We start from the raw sequence: 21,047 nt of genomic DNA, 5'->3' as shown, positions 1-21,047 counted from the left end.
ACCTGCTAGACATTGCCCTAGGCAATGTAGGAGGACGGGCACTCATGCCCTCATCCTCAGGTGGCACTCCAGTCAATCGTGCAGATCGACGAGTTCCTCTCATCCTGTTTTCTAAAAAACAGCACACATCACATAAACATTAGCATCATATGGTTCATGTGGGCACACATGAACCCTCATCACATACATCACATATCATAGCATATCATTAATGCACATGCCTATTATTATGGCATTTCACATCATCATACAAGACAGGACTCCACATCCTATCCTAGTGGACATGATCTCTCCTATTGTGCTTGACCTTCTATAACCTCTATGAGCCCGACACTCTAGGTCCGACCATATGAACCTAGGGCTCTGATACCATTCTGTAACGACCCGAAAATCGGACCGCTACCGGCGCTAGGATCCGGGTCGACTTAAGGCCGCCAGGACCCGTAGCAAGCCTAACATGAAACCTGTAAACCTGTTTAATCCCATACATGATCAACAAACATACATAAAAATTTAAAACTTTTCTTTTCATCATTCCTCATACACCAAACTCAACCTGTGCATGCACTAACATAATCATAAACTTGACCCCTCAGTGGGATCTCATCAATGCCCAATGGCGATACATCATAAGTTGAGTTGGTTAAACATAAACATCAATAGACATTAAGATCATGTATCAACAAGGGATTACAATACTCATAGGGTCAAGCACAACTATAACCTCAATATATCTCATTACATAACATACTATAATCTCTTACATTACATCATAGTACAATTATCATGTCCACAATCTAACTTATTACATAAACATGCTTCAAAACTCTGGCTAACCTCTTGGTCTACCCTGTACCTGCACATCTGGGGTTAGGGGAGAGGGGTGAGCTACAAAGCCCAGTGAGCAGAATAGTAAAACATTTAAAACATATGATAACATGAAATGCATCACATCACAGCTAATCACATCAAGGATGAATTTGTCACCGATAGTCCTCTACACATTCCAATAGTGCCAGGGGCGTAGAATGGGCCTCACTGGTCTTTCTCTTACATACATAACATAACATAACATTCCATAGTGCCATGGGCGTAGAATGGGTCTCACTGGTCTTTCTCTTACATAGTGTCAGGGGCGCAGAATGGGTCTCACTGGTCTTCCGTACCGTATCATCATCATATCATAACATAGGAGGACTAAAGGATCATTCAACATTCATCCGCATCATCAACATAATATGCAATGCAACATATTCGTGAATTCTAATGCAAGCACCCTATTATATCTCATGGCATTCATGATGCGTGAATCATGCTAAAACTGGTTTATTTATTTAAAAACATAAGAGTTATTCCACTCACCTCTGGGTAGCTCCGACCAGACACTGGGGCAGCAGACTCACTGCTGGGGTCCTCGGTTCCTCGGGTCCGAACCTACACAGGTGGACTCAAATGAGGGACCAAACATACTAGAACATAACTCTAAAAACATCCCCCAAAAACCCCCTAAAACATCTCAAAACATCCATGCAAAACATGCAAAGAAAGGCTGGACAGGGCACTTTCGGCGGCACCTTCGGCGGCCGAAAGTCCCAGACAGATCCGAAAGTCCTCTTTCGGGGGCAAGCTTCGGCAGCCGAATGCTGCCTCCACAAGGGGGGTTCGGCGGCCGAAAGTTCCTTCGGCTGCCGAACCTGGTTTCTCCCAAATGGACAGAAACTCGGCTCAAACGAGCCTTTTGCCTCCCCAAGCCTCAAATCATGCATAAACTTGTTCTAAAACATGCATACATATCATACATTACACCTAGGGGTCTCAAACTAGCATATACCCCAACTACAACACTTCAAACACACATCAACAACATACATTGTCCATAAATCACATAAAACCTAACATAGCTCAACTAACTTAAACATGCATTTCTACCCCATAAAACTTCATAAAACTTGTTTAAAACATACATTGAGTTTAAGATCGGCTCTTACCTCTTGAAGATCAAGAAAGAGACGACCAAAACTCGGAGATCCAAGCAAATGAGCTCCTGAGTTTCCAAAGCTCCAAACTTGTTTAAAATGCTCAAAACTTGCAATGTGAGGTTAAAACTCAAGAAAAATGGAGGAGATTTGAAGAAAGAACACAAGATTTGGGGAGAGGGAGGTCGGAAGCTAGCTGTGGCCGAAAATGGGAGAAAGCTCGCCCATTTCGGCTAAGTGCCCCTTTTATAGTGGCTGGCCAGGCCACGTTCGGGGGCCGAAAGTGCTTCCGCATGCATGCCATGTTCGGCGGCCGAACTTGGCTTTCGGCGGCCGAACCTGGACTTCCCTCACTCATGCTTTCGGGGGCCTAACGTGCCTCCAAAACGCATGCATGTTCGGCGGCCGAACTTGACTTTCGGCGGCCGAACCTGGGTTTTCCTCCAAAGACTTTTCATACAAAACTCATGTAAAAACATACTTAAAATTATTAAAAACATGAAAACATATCATAAAACATACTTTTACCCTTCTAGAGGTTTCCGACATCCGAGATTCCACCGGACGGTAGGAATTCCGATACCGGAGTCTAGCCGGATATTACAATGTATATGATTTGTTTTTTAAAAATGACAAAGAAAAATAAAATGTTAATTTTTTTTACTAGTATAAGATAAATATTTCTTATACTGATTATAATGAATCTCAAATAATAAATCACATCATAATTAATAATTAATCTCTAAACATGATATATATAACAATCAAGTTGAACTTAATTTTTAAAAGCTTTATAAATATATTGTATAAGCTTTCAATAATTTTATCATAATGGATCTCATGTAATAAATCACACATAATCAATTATTAACTTTAATCATGCAATATATCTGTGGAATTGAACTTAATTTTTAAAAGCTTTTGCAAAATTATTCTTTATTACATAAGTTTTCATTAACTTTTTCTATCCTTTTTTTAACTGTTTTTTCTTTCTCTTTTTAAATTATACAAAACCAGAAAATTTTTGAAATCGATGCAGAGCTGAAAGTACTATTACTATAACTATGCCACTAATTTTTGTAAATGGCATTTAATACAAGATTATCTTTAATGTTCTTAAAATTAAATTTTTATGGATAATTATTAGTAACATATAAAATAGACACCATTTGAATCAAGAGTCAATATTTCGATCCTTTAATTTTAAATCAAATGACCTTCTTATAATTCAGAACTAGCAAACCGAGCATATGATTTAAAGGAATTCTGATTGATTTCCAATGAATTTTTCCTTCTCTTTTGTGTATTTTTAAAATCATAAATGCACATGCGAAGAATGGGACTAAAACGACACATATAACAGATAAAATATGGATTAGCCGACTCAATATTTATTAGTCAACTTTTCACAATTAATGAATCGTTTACTTGCAAAAAAATATTATAGTTCAAGAATGTATCACATGAAACATTTAGTACAGTTAGGGTGTATATACTCTGTAAAGTTTGAACATGCTCTTGATCTCACTACACAAAAAATAACCGCTTTGCATGCTAAAACACCTTAGTTTTTTTAAATATAATTCGAGTTTTATTACTCTCTTTTACGATCAGTAATTACTCTTTTTTTGAATTAAACTCACATCATTGATTTTCTTACTAAACCCTCCAATTTCAAGATCTTAGAATGTAGCCGCCTCTAAATTATAAAAAGTCTAATTTGTCTTAATTTATATACATTGTTTTAAAAGCTTTTACTCGTGATTTCAATTTTCATTAACAAGCGAAAACAACTAATTAATGAGGAATAATTAATAGATAATTTTTGTATAATTCATTTGCAACCACACAATAGGAAAGGAAAAAACAAGGGTCTGTCTTGTCCGGGGAATAATAATAATAACAATGAATTTCATAATTAATGAAAAATAAATAAAATAAGAGAGAAAAGAAATCAGATTCACAGTGTACATGGTTTTGATTAGTTTGAGTTTGGCGAAGCCAAAGTGTTTGATCTGATTCATGATTTGACTCTCCCTTAAACAATTCTCAACTCATTTAAACTCCAAAAATAAGAACCAAATTTGTTATAGCCCCAATCATATTTGCATGCACCTAACAAAATAGTCTATAATCCAAAAGTTCAATTTAATTTTTTTTTTTTTTTGTCAACATCATATTAATTTCTTTTAACTTAAAATATTCATTTCAAAAGAGAGAATTCGTGTATTAACATTTAAGAATTCATTCGTACTCTTTTCAATTAAGTCAACACAGAATTTCATGATTCCACCTCAAGACTAGAAGCAACATTCCTCCCATATCTACTGCTCAATGTCAAACATGACAAAAGAAAAAAGGGTTAGCGTAAAGAGAAGAAACCAAACCAGACTCCCTCAGTCCTTTAATTGAAGTTTAACATTTTCCTTGGAGGAAGAAAAAAAACAAATAGAAGTGATATTTATTACAAGTTACTAGCGTCTCGATTATAAACAATTCCCTAAAGCGAAATGATTCACATGTCCTTCAAGGACGGTCCTGTGGACCTTGTAATTACAAGAATCCCTGAATACATACTGCACTGCAGGAGTCCAACACTCAAACTTCGTGGAGCTTTTGCTGTGAGTGGGTACCCGTGAATGGGAACACATACACAAAGTACTGCTAACAAACCATTATAATCCTCATATCTCGAGGATACTACAAAGGGAATGTTGATCCCCAAGACAAGATAACACTTCTTAGTTCTTATCACACAGATCCTTTATTTCCTCTTTCCTGTGCCTATGGATAAGAGCTCAAAACTCCTAAGTGTATCATCACGACCGCCTCTTGTGGCAGTAGCACGAGTAAATGAAGATGATTTGGACTCAAACCCTGGTTGCATTCTGTGGGTCATAGACAATCGACCACTGTTTGAGAGAAGCCGGCTTGACCGATTCTCACTAGGCTCACCAGATGAGCTTGGCCGGCTGCTTGATACAACGGCCCTCTTTGAAGTACTGCCATTTCTAGATGATGATCGGGGCCTTTCAGGATCAGGATGCTGGGGGTTTGGAGAAAGGGGAAAAGATAGCATTAGGAGAGAAGCAAAATCAAACTGTAGCGATAAGTTGATGCGCATGATACATAATGCACCACTCACCACATCCTTAGACGATGGCACATCATCTGAAGATCTGTGTCGGGAGTGATCCCCATGCAAAGCATGTCCAGAACCATTTCTTCGAGCAAATGCCTCAACTGCACCTGAAAATCTATCTCGGATCTCTTGGCCAACTAGTCGAGTAACATATAAATCATGTCAAATTCGGGACAGTAGACTAACTCCTTATCACGTCTAAAATACTAAAGTTATAACTCAGGGGTCCTCCAGAATGGCATTACATAATAGAGCCATACTAGGTATTGCAAAACAATAATGATGCCCATTAACATTTATACAAAAAGAAAACATTTATCAACAGTATATTTGTTCAAGAAGAAGCATGCATCAATTGCAGTAAAATAACGGACCTGATGGTCGTTCCACTCTTTCAGCTGATGGACCTGGATTTACAGCTGGTTTGCTGCTTGGCTATTTTAGGTAGCAAAGAAATCAATCATTTACAATTATGCAAGTTTAAATATATTATCAAGAAAGTAGAAATGCAGAAAAATGTTTTTCCACAGAAATGATTACATGCTAACTTACCCTTGCTCTAGAACTGGAGCCAATCTGAGGATACTTCAATATAGTCCAGTCAAACACATAGTCAAACTGATAACCTGCACCAATTACAATACTTAAAATCCCTATAGGATTTCAAATTTTAGCAGGAGAAAAACCAACTAAAATTGCATATAAACTTTCAACTCAAGATGATTCAAACTACAAATAACTGGAGAACAAAAACAAATATTTTGAGGATTAGGACTTAGAAATAGAAACTAACCTTCTCGAATAAATAAGTCCCGGAAGAGCCTCTTCAGGTATGAGTAATCTGGTGAGTCTTCAAACCGTAATGTTCGACAATAGTGGAAGTATGATGTGAATTCTGAAGGATAGTTTTTGCAAAGAAACTGCCAAACAATTCATCAACACTTCATATGCATGCAAAATAAAGCATGTTGAATTTTAACATAATCATCAGGATAAGCTGAGAATTAAAAAAAAATGGTCCCGTGCGCTAGTGATTTTCCATTGCAATCTAATACTCACCATTTGATCATAGAAAATAGCATTTGGAGGGTTGTAGCAAAAGCAAATGATGATACCTCTATAGGGGTGAGCATCTTCTTTTCGCTGATCTTGTCATATTTCTGCTTTTTAGTACCAGCTTTCAAGCCCTGCCAAGGAAGGCTGAAATCAAAAGAAAGTTAAATGAAATTGTTTTTTTTTTTTAACAAGCAAAGAGTGTGTTAAACGGAAAACAAAGCTTGCCAAGCCAGAAAAAAAAAATGAACTTAAAAGAAACAGTGAGGGAAATTAGTGAAGAGCCAACCTTCCTCTTAGAAAATACATAAGCACATAACCAAGAGATTCCAGATCATCTCTTCTGCTTTGTTCTGCAATTAAGAGTTTACCAGTTAGACTAAGATATAATGTTTGATCAAATTTGATCACATGATAGCAACATCTAGCACCCGTATTAAAATAGTGGCTACAGTCAGTCACTCACCAACTCCAAGATGTGTATTAACACTAGCATAGCGAGCTGTGCCTGTAAGATTTTTGTTTTCCCTGCAAAACAACCAGATGATATTCATTTACAGATAGAAGAAAGAAGTTTGCAAAGGAAAGAAGGTTAAACAAAATCACAACTTCGTTGACATGTTAACAAAACAACATAGTAGGTTGTCTGAGTGCACAGGGCTTCCCAAATTGCAGGGTTTGAAAATAAACAAATTTTTGTTCTGATTGCTTTACCAAAAAAAAAAAAGAAAAATCCAACATGCAAAAATTAGGTTTCCCTCTGTGACACAAGTAGCAATTTTTTAAGAGCATGATGTCATTCACAAGCTTCAACTGACAACAAGTCATGTAACATGATCAGAAAGTCACATTAAACAAGTTTCTCACTATTACTCTTTTAAAAAAAAATTGTGGTTAGGTTCTTTCTCCAAGATAAATGAATCCTGAAATATCCTCAGGACACTAGAAGAATCAAGCCCCAAAAGGCATACCCTTGGGATAATTGTGGATAAAACGTTACTATGGAAAGAAAAATATAGATAAAGTGATACAACGCTTCGTAATCTTTGTTTGTCACATATAAACAAAAAGAAAAATCCATCATGGAACATGAGAAAGCATAATAGCACACTAAGATGAATAGAACAGAAGCATCAGCATGAAAGAGTAAATTTTGGACTCCAAATGGTAAATTACGCAACATTACTTACCTATATGGTATATGCTTGTGTGTTTGAAGATCCTTGTACTTTTTTGCAAGGCCATAATCAATGATATAGACCTGTAGTTACGACCAAAAACAGAGAAAATAATAAGGAAAACTGTACATAAGGATCTGCTAAAGTACCAAATATCAAAACATTTTTAAGTAAACAATATGGACTAAAAAAGCCTGACTTCGTTTTAAGTTTCAAGATCACTCAGGGAAAGTACTTAAGGAATACAAGATTGAATACTGAACAAGTGAGCTCAATCTCATTTGAGCTTCATAAAGCGTTAGAAAGAGTGCTACGCTCATTTCAACTCTAATTACCCAAAAAATACCACATAATTATTACTGTTCACACTTTCAAATGCCTTCATCCTTCTCTCCTTGTTTCAGGTTTTTGCAAGTTTCATAGTGTTGTAGTAGCTCATCATTTAGAATAAATAAACAAGTCAAAATTGATGTTTTGATGAAGATTTTTCCCAAATAGCATGCCACCTCTTATATCCATTAACAATGCCAACTACATTGATTATAGTCTTACAAGTTACAACATGACACAGAATAAAGATAATTAATTGACAAGGCAACACTACAAAAGGAAGGCCTCAGCTACACCTATTGTATTCATAACCAGATAGGCATGTAAGCTGCTGTTGCATATGATTGAAAAGAAATGAAACAATTGACAAGGCAGTGGGCCAGGGGGACAGTCCTGTAATGGATGTCAACAATAATGTGATGTCAGTGAGAATGTCTCCCCCTCAGCTCATCTCACTTGGTACTTTGTTGATTCAGCATCATTCTGACTAGTTAGATATATCTACATCATTCAAACTTGCAACAAAAATTCAAGGAGATATCTTTACGACAACAATTGTTTCCATTCCTATGGCAACTAAATGGCATTTTTCCATTAAAAAAGCACAAGAAATATCTGAAATAAGACCTTAGAAGAATATAATGCACGCATATAAGAGTCAAAGTACATTTGATGAGAAAAAGGATAGAAGGTGAGAGGATATATCATGCAAAAGCACTAAAAAGAAGAGCACACCTGGTTTGCTTTACGCCCTAAACCCATTAGAAAGTTGTCAGGCTTTATATCACGGTGAAGAAAACCCCGTGAATGCATATATTCAACTCTGTTTATCTGCACAAAATGTAAGACGTAAGAAAATAAGCTATTTCACTGGTGAATCTCTTTCAACAACTGGCACACTTACTAATTGATCCGCAAGCATCAAAACTGTTTTCAGTGAAAACTTCCTATTGCAATAATTAAACAAGTCTTCTAAGCTCGGTCCAAGAAGGTCAATAACCATGACATTGTACTCAGCCTCAACTCCAAACCATTTCAGATGGGGAATACCAGCTTCACAAACAATAAAATACAAGCAGATAAGAAAGAAGATAGATAAGTTGACATAGGCTCACAAACAGAATACACATACCCAAACAAAGATAGATTCAGAAAACTGCTAACAGGAGAAAAAGAAAAGGAAAAAAGAAAGAAAGAAAGAAACTTACTTCCTCCTTGAAGTAGCATATACAGCTTTGACTCATAGTGAAGCTGAGGGTGCTTTGTCTTCACAGATTCCTAGATCAAACATAAGAATGTAGGTCAATGGAAGCCTTAGAAAGAAAAAGGGGGGAAGAAAGTAAAATCTACAAATTCAAACTTATATAAATAGCAAAGACACATGTTTCATATAAAATCATCCAGTCAGAAAGATGACAAGCCTCCATCAACTAGTACCATATGCCAAGTACACTGCTAAAGAACAGACAATCAACTGCAAATTCAAATGAACTCTTTCAAACATGTCCCTTTCTGTAATAATCATACATCATTTAACCATTCGGCAATACTTCAAATATAACCTTATGCGTCACTTAGGCAAAACTTTTGGACATTTTATGTTCAATATCCTGACATTACTACCCAAAGCCAGGGAAAATAACTGTTGTTCTTCACAAGATATTAGGAGCGCAAAGTATTCAAAATGCTAATTAGAATATCATACCATAACATATCATGTATAGAAACAACAAATCAACTTGGAAGCACTAAACCAGTCGTTTGGGTATGAAGAAGAAAATTAACAGCTGTATAAGAACCAGAACTAAACCAAATCCAATGTTTGGCAATCCACCTCTTATTTGGATCCTTTCTCCAAGAAAAAAAAAAGGAATTAAATTTCTTCTGTTGTTGTTTTCTTATTAAACCTTTGCGGATGTTCAAAAACTTCTAAAGTAAAAGGAATACAGACAAATTCATAACTATCTCCCATCATTTCCCTCTCTTTTACCCTGCTTTCTCTCCAATGTAGAAGACAATCACAAGGACAATAATTTATTTCACTACTCTCCTTTTTCCCTTCTCATTTTAAAAGCCAATAAGAATTTTAAGTTAATTTAACTCCATTACTCCAAAACAAACACAATTTTATTATTGCAAATCAACTAACAGGCTTAATTTCTCAACATTCAGAAAGGAAAAAAAAAACTATTGAAAAAAGCAGAAGATGAGGAAGAAGATGTCAGAGACAATTGCTCCTTCATAAACAAACTTTTAATTTCCAGCATATCCAATGATCCAATCACAATAGTTCCCTATTATTTCAGAATGATTAAGTGAATCAATAGAAAACCCTCTGAGGAAAAAGAAACATACCAACTTAACAGCCACTTCCTCTCCAGTTTGTACGTTGATGCCTGAAACAAATTAACATAAACCAACCATAAACAAAAGAACAAGAATCCCAAAAATAAAAATCGAACAGCACAAAACTAGTGGTAATCCAAACTGAGGAATGCTACTGAATAAACCCTAAAAAGTGCATACCCAAATAAAGTTCACCAAAGGATCCGCTACCGATCTTCCGTCCAAGCTTAAACTTGCCACCAATAACATGATCCATGATTAATAGTTCCAATAAGCACTATAATGCACTAATCAATTACTAATATCCCCTACTGCTTTACAACTGAATTCACCAACCACAGGGTCCGAAAACTGTTCCCTTGTCAAAAAACACGGCAACTCTCAGATCCATCAATTTCATTAAACGCACAGAGCAACCAAGCTCATCGAGTAAAAATATGAAAAAAGAACCGCGTAATATAACCCGCTAGTATCTAAAATTTAGAAGCAAAGCAAGATGTTGCTTGATAAATCTAAGCAATACCCAGTAATCAGCGAAAGGAAAATGAGGGTTCACAAATAATGACACTGCATTTTCTTGGCAAAGTAAAAAGAAAAAAAAAAGGTGACGATAAAAGAGAAAGGTGAGTTTCTGATGGAATTACTGAGCGAAAGAGAGGGTTCCTTTTTCCGTGGGAGGGAGTACTGGTAAAGAATAGGAGAATATCTACTGAAGACGGTATTTGCGGCAAGAATTAAGGGATCTTGTAGGATCTGAGTTGAGGACAGGGATTGAGTTTTCAGGGAAAAATTGCAGATTCCAGGAAAGGAATAATACTAAGAAAGGAGGGAGAGATGATAGGTAAAGATAAAAGAAAGCAAAAGAGTATGATTGATGATTGATGATTGATGAACTGAGGGGAAATGGCGACGCGAATTTGATGATATTTTATTAATGGATTTTACCTTTTTTATTTTTAATTTTCTTTTAGTTTTTTTTTTTTTTTGTCGGAAATTTTCTTTTAGTTGCAGTGTGGGTAGTGGGACTCCGAGTTCGACTTTATGTCTTTACCCCTAAACTAAAAGAATAAATTATTAATAAGTTTTTTATTTTTTATAAAATTAATTATTTTATTTTATTTTAAAATCAACTCCATTGAAATATTTTTATATTTTATTAATTTAAGTTATTTTATTAAAAAATTCATTAATTATCTTTAATAATTTATTATTTAATTTTATAATTTCAAATATTTATAATATTTAATTTTTTAAAATTAAAATAAATTGAATAACAATTTTTTAATAAAAAATTTGAAATTTTAATTCTACAAAATAAAATAATTTTTAATTAATTAATTTTAAAATAAATATAAACTAAAAGTTTCTGGAAAAACTTAGAAATTTTATAGTAATTCACCAAGTTAAATTAAGTTGGGTGTAAACAATTTTTTTTATCTACAATATAAATATTACATTACATTACTAGTACTAAAATATAATTACAATAAAATTATTAAATTATTTAATTAATACAATTGTGAATCTAGATGAAATAAATTTTAAAAATAAAATTTAGTAACTACATGTATTTGTAAAAATATTAAATTTACGTAATATATGATAAAAAAAATATATGATAAGAGTTAAAAGGATATTTTTAAAATAACTGTTATCTTAACTCTAATATCTCATAGTAAATTAAAATTTATATAATGTAAAATATCATATACAATTACAGATTTTGTTGATAATTTTTTATATTAATTTAATCACTGCTAACACAGTTTGAATTTTATATGCTGATATCAAACTCTCATAATAATATCGTGCATAATAATTTTTGTACTATTAAAATAAATGCTATTATAGTCTTAATATTTTAAAATCAAATTGATAAGTATTTCGTTGTAATGTAGACGATTTTAATTGCTTTTTCTTAATTATTGTACAGAAATTTTAAATAAAAAATATAAATGAGTATTAATTTTTACACATTGCAAATATTTTTATTTTCATTATGTAAAAATAAAGTTACTTTCTTTTTTCATCCCACTCAAATGATAAGCTCCTTGTAATCCATTTATTAGCTTCATATATTAAACATGCTTTGAAAAATTAAATTTATTAATTAAAAATAATAATAATAATAATAATAAAGCAATGTGAGTCAGAAGTATAGTAAGAAACAATTAATAAAATTAAATATTTTAACTGTACATGTAAACACTAATTATAATATATTATATTTAGGAAGAATATTTTTTTAAAAGTAATATAAAGTTTTTTAAAATTTAACTTACTTCATTTAACTCGCTAAATCAATTAGTAGGGTGAGTATTCGATCCATATATAAATGTGTCATTTAATATTTGAGAATTTAAAAAAAAAATTCCAATGAGCAATAAAATAAAATAAACAAGAACTGAGGAGGGAGAGATTGCAGTAATGAGAGGTGAATTGTGAGGAGAAACCTTTGTCTTTCTCTTTTTGCCTAAAAACTTTATTAAGTAGGCAATCAGTGAACAACGTGCATTTTCTGCCTCTATAGTCTATAGCATAAAAAAAAAAAAAAGTGTAAAAAAGAAGATGATGTGGTTCCCCAATCAGTGGCTGCCTTTTTCTTTTCTATCTTTTTAACCTTTGATTAATGTTCAGTGTTAGCTTTCACACCACAAAGCTATCTGAAGTGGCCTATTCACTGTTGTTATTGGATAAAACTTCAATATGCTTGGCTAGACATCAAATGTGTTTCTTTATAGTAAATAAAGTTATTTTTATGAATTAAGATGCGTCTAAATCATGAATTAGCATTCTTGGCTAGACATAAAAATAAATAAATAAATGCATCTAAATCTTGTGGTTAGCATTCTTCCTTCCTTGCAATTCAATTAAGATGATATTTTTATGAAATGGGCTTACTATCATACAACTCTAATGTCATTGTCAAACATCACTTCAATTATTTGTGCTTCTAAATTAATATTAAGGATCTTGCTTTAGAGTAACAGTATGAAATGGGACACAGGAGAAGTTTAACTTTCTTGCTCTGCAGCTCCATTTATATGAAGATCTTCCTTAACATTTAAAAATAATAAATCAACAGTATTCACTGGAAAGAGGCTCGGGGAGTCGAGACACAGCAGATTATATTGAGCAGGAGAGTTAACATAAGTTGTTACAAGGAAAGCCTCAATGAAAGTGATTTACCATCCAGTCAGCTACTGCACATGCCTTTTTCCTAACCAGACTGATGTTCAATAACTGAAAGGAGGGAACTTGTTTTCTGATACAGATTACTACGGCGTCAATTTCCCAATAGCACTGGCTTTGATCATGGATCACCTTTGATGAGATTTCAGAATCAGACTCCAACACTATGTTTAGCTTGTATTTGCTTTACCAACAGGATTGCTTCCTTGAACCGAAAACCTCTATTAGGTGTGAGCTACGAACATCATCGGAGCATCCTACCTTTCCGATCCCTACGTACCTTTTGCATGAGAGGTTTTCCCTCTAGTTAATTTTGCATCAGAGTTGGGTTGCCAGATGATATTGCGTGCTGCCTGTGAGTCCGATTGACTTGCGCTTCTTGTTTGTTAACTAGCAGAACACCTTATTCCTGAATGGGTGCCCAGCATTCCTTTGTTGTTTCATTGTATCTGGGGCTCTTCCTTCATATGTAGTTTCATTCTTTACGTTCATCACATTCCAACATATTATGGATATTTTCTCCATGAGTCATTCGATCTCCTTTTCAATTTTATCCTTCCTAAGTGAATCAAAACAGTTCCTGAGAGATGTAAAACCTGCTGGATTCTTCTCTGTTGCTGAGAAGTGTGAAACCAAAGAAATGAATAATTTTTTATGATTGTTCATGACAGCTTGAGCACTGATCATACTTGCTTCAGATAGAAGTGTATCATCTGCAGACAGTGTGTGCATGACACTAGCGGACGTCAGCTATTGAATTCTGTGGCTTGACACCTCTGCCTCTATGAGTACAGCTGATAGAAAACTGAAACAAGGCTATAAAAGAAAAGGATACACAAATAAATCACATTCCAAGTTGCACCATTTTTTCTTTTTGGCACCAGAGAACAACTTACCCTTAGGTTCAGCGAGGGATGATGAATAGACTGACAAAATCACATTTTTCCCATCACATTAAATTGGTAATTTAACCCTCACAATCATTTACCTCTCCAAAATCTTAGATGACACTCTGCAGTTGTATGGGAAGTCTGCACAGACCTGAATGTTGTTCAAACTTTTCTCCTGGCCGGAGCACTAGTGATAACTGTAGGAAGTTTCTTGCTCCTATCACCAATAATCTCCACATGAACAATTTCCACCCTTGAAATGGTGAAAGCGGTTATTATCCCTCAAAATTATCTCTCTTTCAACTATCTTTGATATGAATTTGGTTGCTGTATGACAGTCTGTACACACCCGAATGTTCTTTGTGACTCGAATCGTTGTGCCAGCAGCGGTGCTAATGATGCCAAATGCTATGGCAAGTCTCTCACTGTGACCATATAATAATTGTTTCTTCTGCTCCTCCTCAACATCATGAAACACCTCACTCGTATCAGGAACATATCCTTCTTGTTCCATCTTTTCTAGTAGGACTTTCAGAGTCTCATGTACTTTATCATAATTTGGATGGGATTTATCTCCTGAGGTAAAGGCATGCATCTTGTTTTTAACTTCAATCCAGCTGCAAGCAGGAGTTTTCTTTATGCCCTTATCCCTCATAAATAATCGCAATTTTGATGCATCTCTCCATCTCCGAGCTGCAGCATATATGTTTGACAGAAGAATATAGGCTCCTACATTCTCTGGATCAACCTCAAATATTTCCTTGGCAACCTTTTCAGCCAATTCAATGTTCTTGTGGACTCGACAAGCAGCTAGCAACGTAGACCAAACACTTCCTACAGGTCTATCCAAACTGGAGATTAACTTATAAGCTTCATCTAACTTTCCTGCTCTACCAAGTCCGTCTGCCATTGCAGTGACGTGCTCCAAGCCTGGTGCAATTCCATAATTCTGAGTCATACTGTTGAAATATTTCCAAGCTTCATCAACCAAACCAGCATGACTACAAGCAGTTAACACAGCCATAAAAACCACATAGTTTGGTCTCACTCCCCTAATTTCCATTTGCTCAAATAAGGAAATTGCATCACGGGCATGACCATGTAAAGCATATCCCATGATTATGGCAGTCCACGACACCATGTCATGTTGCTCCATTTTATCAAAGATCCGTCTAGCTACTTTAACATTCCCACATTTGGTATACATGTCAACAAGTGAGCTAGATATAAACAGATTATTATCAAATCCAGCCCTTATTATATATCCATGAAGCTGCTTTCCCAAATTTAATTTTGTCAATTGAGCACAAGCCGGTAAGATACTGGAAAAGGAAACTTGCTTAGGCTTTACTTTAGCCTTCACCATCTGCCAAAATAACCTTAGGCCCTCATCATACAGACTGTTCTGTACACACCCCGCAACAATAGAATTCCACGAAATGGCATCTCGCTGGGGCAATATCCTAAAAACCCGTAATGAATCTTCCACTCTACTGCACTTTGCATACATATCAATTAAGCCACTACCAATGAAAACATCTTCATCAAAGCTATTTCTTATGGCATACCCATGAATCTCTTTCCCCTTACTGACATTCACATATTCTGCAAATATAGGAAGCACACTTGACAAAGTGAATGAATCAGGTTTCAAGTCCGCATTTCCCATCTCCCTAACCATCATTAGAGCTTCTTCATACATTCCATTCTGTGCATTCCCTGTAATCACTGTATTCCAAGAAACAACATCTCTTCTCGGCATCATCTCAAAAATCTTTCTTACACTATCCATTGTTGTACTCCTTTCTGCCTTTTCTCCGTAAGAATCATGAATTTCCCGGTAAAACCGATCAATGACTTCGCTGCTTCCATTAATTTGGGGTGAAACACTCCTAGCTTTGTTCAAACTAGGATTTTGATCCATACTCATTATCCGTTTCTCAGACTTGTGTACCAATTCACCACTAACTTCACTACAAAACATTCTCTCAGACATTCCATCAAACATCTTATACATACCATTTCCCTGCGAGCCACTCTTACCCAAACTCTGAAATTTGGCATACATATTCAGAAGGGCATTGCCGGTATACAAATCAAAGTCCATACCCAACCTAATAATGCACCCATGAACAGACTCGCCTAATTTTAGGTCCGACAACAATGCGCATGACTTGACCACAGAGGGGAACACATTATGATCTGGGCATTTACCAGAAGCTCTCATTTGCACAAAACATCCCAGGGATTGAACTAAAAGGTTATGAGCAGCGTAGCATCTGATGATGGATTTATAGGCAAGAATTGGCGGTGAGTGAAGGGTGTTGAAAAGAAGAAGAGAATCATGTAAAAGGTTAAATTTTGCGTAGATGGAGATGAGAGTGGAAAGGTAAGTAGAAGAGGACGGTTTGAATTTGAGGATTTGAGCATGCAGCTGTTTGGCTTGGTATTTCGAGCTTACAGTGTCGGGGCTTCTGAGGAGAACTTTGAGGAGAGAATTCGTATTAGTCATTGATTTGTGTTGAGAGATTGGTGGGAAACCACAAAAGCGAACGTCACAAAGGGAAATGCTTGTTTCGTAGCCTTCATAGATCACGAAGACACGAACTGGCCCTTGGCTGGGGCTGCTGGGGGCTGAAGACTGAATAGGTTGGAATTACGCGCCAGCTCAATTTCAAGGGCTGCCAAATGGTACCTAACAGAAAATAGTAACTCCGAAAATAGAAGTACCAAAGTTGGTGAGAAATGCTCTAAAATATTTTTTTTAAAAAAGTTTTTTTTTTAAAATAAGATACATGAAGGCTTAATTATATATTATATTTAGAGATATTAATTGTATATGCATATTTTTAATTAATAAATTTATAGTTAAGAAATATAAAGAAGATCATTACTAGAAATTATTTATAATATATTTTTTATTTTAACATTTTTATTTCTATTTTATTGCTGGCAATATTATCTTTTATATAGTTTCCATGTTCCAGTTTTGAAGAAGTTTATTGTGTTGATATGAAAATAGTAATGTTGTAATTTTATGTGTAAAAATAAATATTTAAATTGAACCTAAAACTAAATTATACTCAAAATAGTATTAAAACACAGATCTAAAACTACACCAAAATGATATTTTCTAAACTAGAATTGAAACCGAATTTGAACAATTAAAATCGAAACTGAATTTTTTAAGGTTAGTTTGTAAAAATTAAAGGAAAATTTTGTGTAAAAATTAAAATAGAATTGAATGAATTGGAATCATATTAAAATTGAAAATCGAACCCAACTAAATTTGGTTCCTAAAATTAAATGGCTAGAGTTTTTTTTTTTTTTTTTTTATCTAGTTCTTCTTAGCTAGAATATACAGTACAATCCTATTGGCATATATTCCTATATGCAGTACAACCCTATTGGCATACATGCCGATACCCCAAGTTTGACGCACAACTAGCAGCACTATTGAAACCCTCAAATCCTAATCACAATTGCAAATTATTAAATAAGATATATTATTAATAGCCCAACTCCACAATGGAGGGAGACCCACAGTCACGTCGAGTGAAAAAACGCCTCAAGGGAAACAAGGGCGTGATGCTCTAGAAGCGAAACAAAACAACCCAGAGAAAGAGTTTCCCCTTCCCATGTCGAATAAAGAGAAACTTCATGAAGACTGATGTTTCTGCGCTTGATCTTGTACGATTGACATACTGTTAAATTTGATGTTTCCGTCATAAACCCTCTCGCATTTAGTAACAGAGTATTGGACACTACTGTAGTTTTGTCACACTGCAAATTACTAGAAACATAACCACGCAAGTTATTTACTTTTCTTCAAGCGAGGTGCCGAAAACGGATAATCATGAATTAACCAACGAGGATACAATCGAACATAGGATAGGTCGGTGCAACTCATACGGCAGCTCTTCGCTTCAGAGGATACCAGCTTTCTATTTGAAAAGAAAGCAACGTTATTCTAAGATCCACTGTTTTTGCCATTAAAAGAAAACGACCCATCAGCCATTTTAGAAATGCGAAACCACATTAATATTTTTCTGAACGTTCACAAAAAACATATAATGAGACCACAACTTCAGTGCTCATCACTGTAATTAACAAACATCAATCTCACAAATCTCTAGATTTACAGCCCATAAAGATCCCAGAATTAATCAGTTCTAACTTCATCGCCTGAACTCTCAATCATCTTCCCTTTCTGGGGGGAGACCACAGGGCAAGAGCATTTTCTGCACCAATTAGAGATAAGCATTAGTCCACGAAAATTAAAAAGAATCTGTGAGAGAACAGAAGGATCCTATTTTTACTTAAACATCCAGTAGCCACTCCAACCAAAAAGATTGTCCATGTAATACTTCCGAAGATAATAAAAAGGCAAATGAGACCATGCATATTACTATTAGCTCTTCCAATATCCTTCCTGCATGCATGATTTGCTTCTCAACCATGCATAACAACATAAGTTGGCCAAAACATAAGATTCTACCAGAATACAATGTTTTGTAAGACATTAAATTCTCAAAGCTTTTAACTTAACAACAATCAAATATATAAAGCAATCTACGAAAATTATCACGAGAAATCTAATTTCAATCCTATACCATCTCCAAAAATCTAAGAGTATTATCATATAATCACGAGAAATCTAACCTACACCATCTACATAAAAGTGTGATTTATTCATATGGATACCTCATTCAAAATTAGTCCAACTCGTATTCAAGGGCAACATGCACCATCGAGAATGTATTGTGATAACATATAAAAAATAGGGCCCCCAAGATCATGACACGTGAATCAAAAACCTTTCTATCTGGTCAGAACCCAACTTATTAAGTACAAAAAATCAAACCAACAACACTCTTTAGTTTACCAAACCCATTCATTTACCCAAGTCCGGAATGGATAGACAGATCCTCTCAAAAGCCCATACTACAACAGATAGCCAATCTCAATAATCGGAAAAACTCATTTCTATATAGATCGGATGAGCCCGACACGACTTGACGAAACAAGAAGTCTCCTTAGTTCAGCACATGGATTATAAAAGCGCATGCAGAGGGTATGAACGCCAGCTCCGCATTTATTGTCCTATAGCCCATCATTATCCTATGGCCCATCGTTAATGTACTGTGTGACATGTCTGACACACTTGTACAAAAGCATCTCTGCCCCCATCAGAATGGGACATGGCACCCTCTGCCTAGGTGTCTAATTTTACTTGCATGGAAAGCCCCAAAAGTGGACCTACCCAAGTTGTTCACTAGCAAGAACAAACCCAAAATAATCTAGTTGCCCACTAAGTAGTCCGTCTAAGGTTTCTTTTCTTTAGCTGAGTTGAGAATGAACAATTCAATATCTTTGAAGCCCATAACTTAGTCATCAGACATTCCTGCATATTTCAAAATCAATCATTTCCTCTCCTCTTACCTTGTAGAACCTTTGACTTGCATTTAAAAAAGAAATTCCATCTAATTTGTGCAATAATAGATGTTCATCGCAGTAATATAATCCACGTAAACCAGATGAAGGTTTTCCTAACTTTAGTTTCCTTAAACTTACAAAAAAGAACATCTAATTCTAATTGATCATTTTCTCATCCATTGTCCATCTCCTCCAATAGCAACTTCGGTAAAATATATTTTTTTTTCTGAAAAAAAAAAAAGATTAAAATAAGCGTGAGAGAGAGAGTAACCTGCATAAAGTTGTAGCGTTCTCTGCCAATAGACTCATTTTCTGCAATAGCGAAGTACGCCAATATGGGGTAATGGCCAATATATGATGCATAGCTATCACGCTGGATGTTCACCGCCCACTCACTGCACAAACAAAAGCATAAGAAAATTCCTTCCAATACGAGCAACCAATAGCCAGAAAAAAAAAAATCAAAGAGAAAACTTACAATCGATTTAAATCGGCGTGGCCAGTTCCAACGTACTTAGCTTGGAGATGCTCAAGCTGGGAATTGATGTTAAACCTATCACTGGCCTGCACGTATACCAGTAGAAGCGCTGAATCATAACCAATGTCGGTTTCATGGCGTTTTCGAGTTTTAGGGTTTAGGTTTAAATCACAAGATAGGATCTGGAACTTACTTTCAAAGCAACACATCAACCAAAATACAAAAAATTAAAACAGAAAAAAGATTGAGATGAAAATTACCTGCATGTTTGGAGCTGGAGTTGGAGTTGGAGCTGGAGCTAGAGCTGGAGATGGAAGTAGGAGAGCGAGAGATGAAACAGAATGAACAAGCTACTCCTGGGAGAGGTTTTTGTTTCCAATTTCCACCGACCATTCACCGACTTAATTACAATTCGACCATCGGTCTGGAATTTCTTTTTTTTATTTTATTTTATCGACAGTTCGGTGTGATTACTACTACGGCTAGGATTCTGAAATCCATGAAAATCACCACCTGGAAGCACGAATGTAAATGGGAAAAGTATTCGTTAAAATTAATTTAAATTAATTAAATTTATTTTAAATTTAATTATCATTATTTAAATAAATTTAAATTTATTTAATTTTATATATTTTAATTAATAATTTATATAAAAAATATTTTTATTAATAATTTTCATTTAAAAATTTAAATATTTTTAAAAAGTATTTAAATTTTAATTTTTTAAATAAAAAAATATATAAAAAATTTATAAATATTATTATAAAATATATTTTTTATATTAAATTAATTATTTATATAAACAAATTTAATTAAAAAATATTTAGGTATATAATATAAATTTAATTTTATATGTAAATAAATATTATTTTTAAAATTTAAACTATTTAAATTTATTTTATTAAAATTCAGTTGCATCGAATACAATTTATCATGCCAACGAAAGTGAGGCAAAGGGTATGGCTTTTTCTTCATGATTATTTTCAAATTTTCTATCGACACTTCCTTTTTTTAAAAAAAAAAATC

General features: G+C 34.6%; 3 protein-coding genes across 3 annotated transcripts; all 3 read right to left on the bottom strand.

Annotated features, from left to right (window-relative positions):
* Positions 1-4,416: 4,416 nt before the first annotated feature.
* On the bottom strand, positions 4,417-10,952 carry LOC110601903 (casein kinase 1-like protein 10). The gene is made up of 14 exons (XM_021739298.2): positions 10,206-10,952; positions 10,035-10,075; positions 8,888-8,957; positions 8,584-8,732; positions 8,415-8,510; positions 7,362-7,432; positions 6,638-6,699; positions 6,461-6,524; positions 6,234-6,318; positions 5,912-6,038; positions 5,671-5,744; positions 5,493-5,553; positions 5,122-5,255; positions 4,417-5,022 (listed from the first exon to the last, which is right to left on the bottom strand). The coding sequence occupies exons 1-14, from the start codon at positions 10,279-10,281 to the stop codon at positions 4,741-4,743; spliced, it is 1,392 nt and encodes a 463-aa protein (XP_021594990.1). The 5' UTR covers positions 10,282-10,952; the 3' UTR covers positions 4,417-4,740.
* Positions 10,953-13,034: 2,082 nt separating this feature from the next.
* Positions 13,035-16,923, bottom strand: LOC110600995 (putative pentatricopeptide repeat-containing protein At3g23330). Its single transcript, XM_021737961.2, has one exon. The coding sequence runs from the start codon at positions 16,617-16,619 to the stop codon at positions 14,328-14,330; it is 2,292 nt and encodes a 763-aa protein (XP_021593653.1). The 5' UTR covers positions 16,620-16,923; the 3' UTR covers positions 13,035-14,327.
* A 1,201-nt stretch (positions 16,924-18,124) lies between these two features.
* LOC110600905 (uncharacterized protein At4g14342) lies at positions 18,125-20,453 on the bottom strand. Its single transcript, XM_021737823.2, has 4 exons — positions 20,282-20,453; positions 20,022-20,107; positions 19,815-19,938; positions 18,125-18,348 (listed from the first exon to the last, which is right to left on the bottom strand). The coding sequence occupies exons 1-4, from the start codon at positions 20,285-20,287 to the stop codon at positions 18,301-18,303; spliced, it is 264 nt and encodes an 87-aa protein (XP_021593515.1). The 5' UTR covers positions 20,288-20,453; the 3' UTR covers positions 18,125-18,300.
* Positions 20,454-21,047: the final 594 nt, after the last annotated feature.

The sequence above is a fragment of the Manihot esculenta genome, chromosome 15 (assembly GCF_001659605.2).
Source record: "Manihot esculenta cultivar AM560-2 chromosome 15, M.esculenta_v8, whole genome shotgun sequence".
Lineage (NCBI taxonomy): Eukaryota > Viridiplantae > Streptophyta > Magnoliopsida > Malpighiales > Euphorbiaceae > Manihot > Manihot esculenta.
This window is presented reverse-complemented; position numbering and strand designations above follow the sequence as displayed.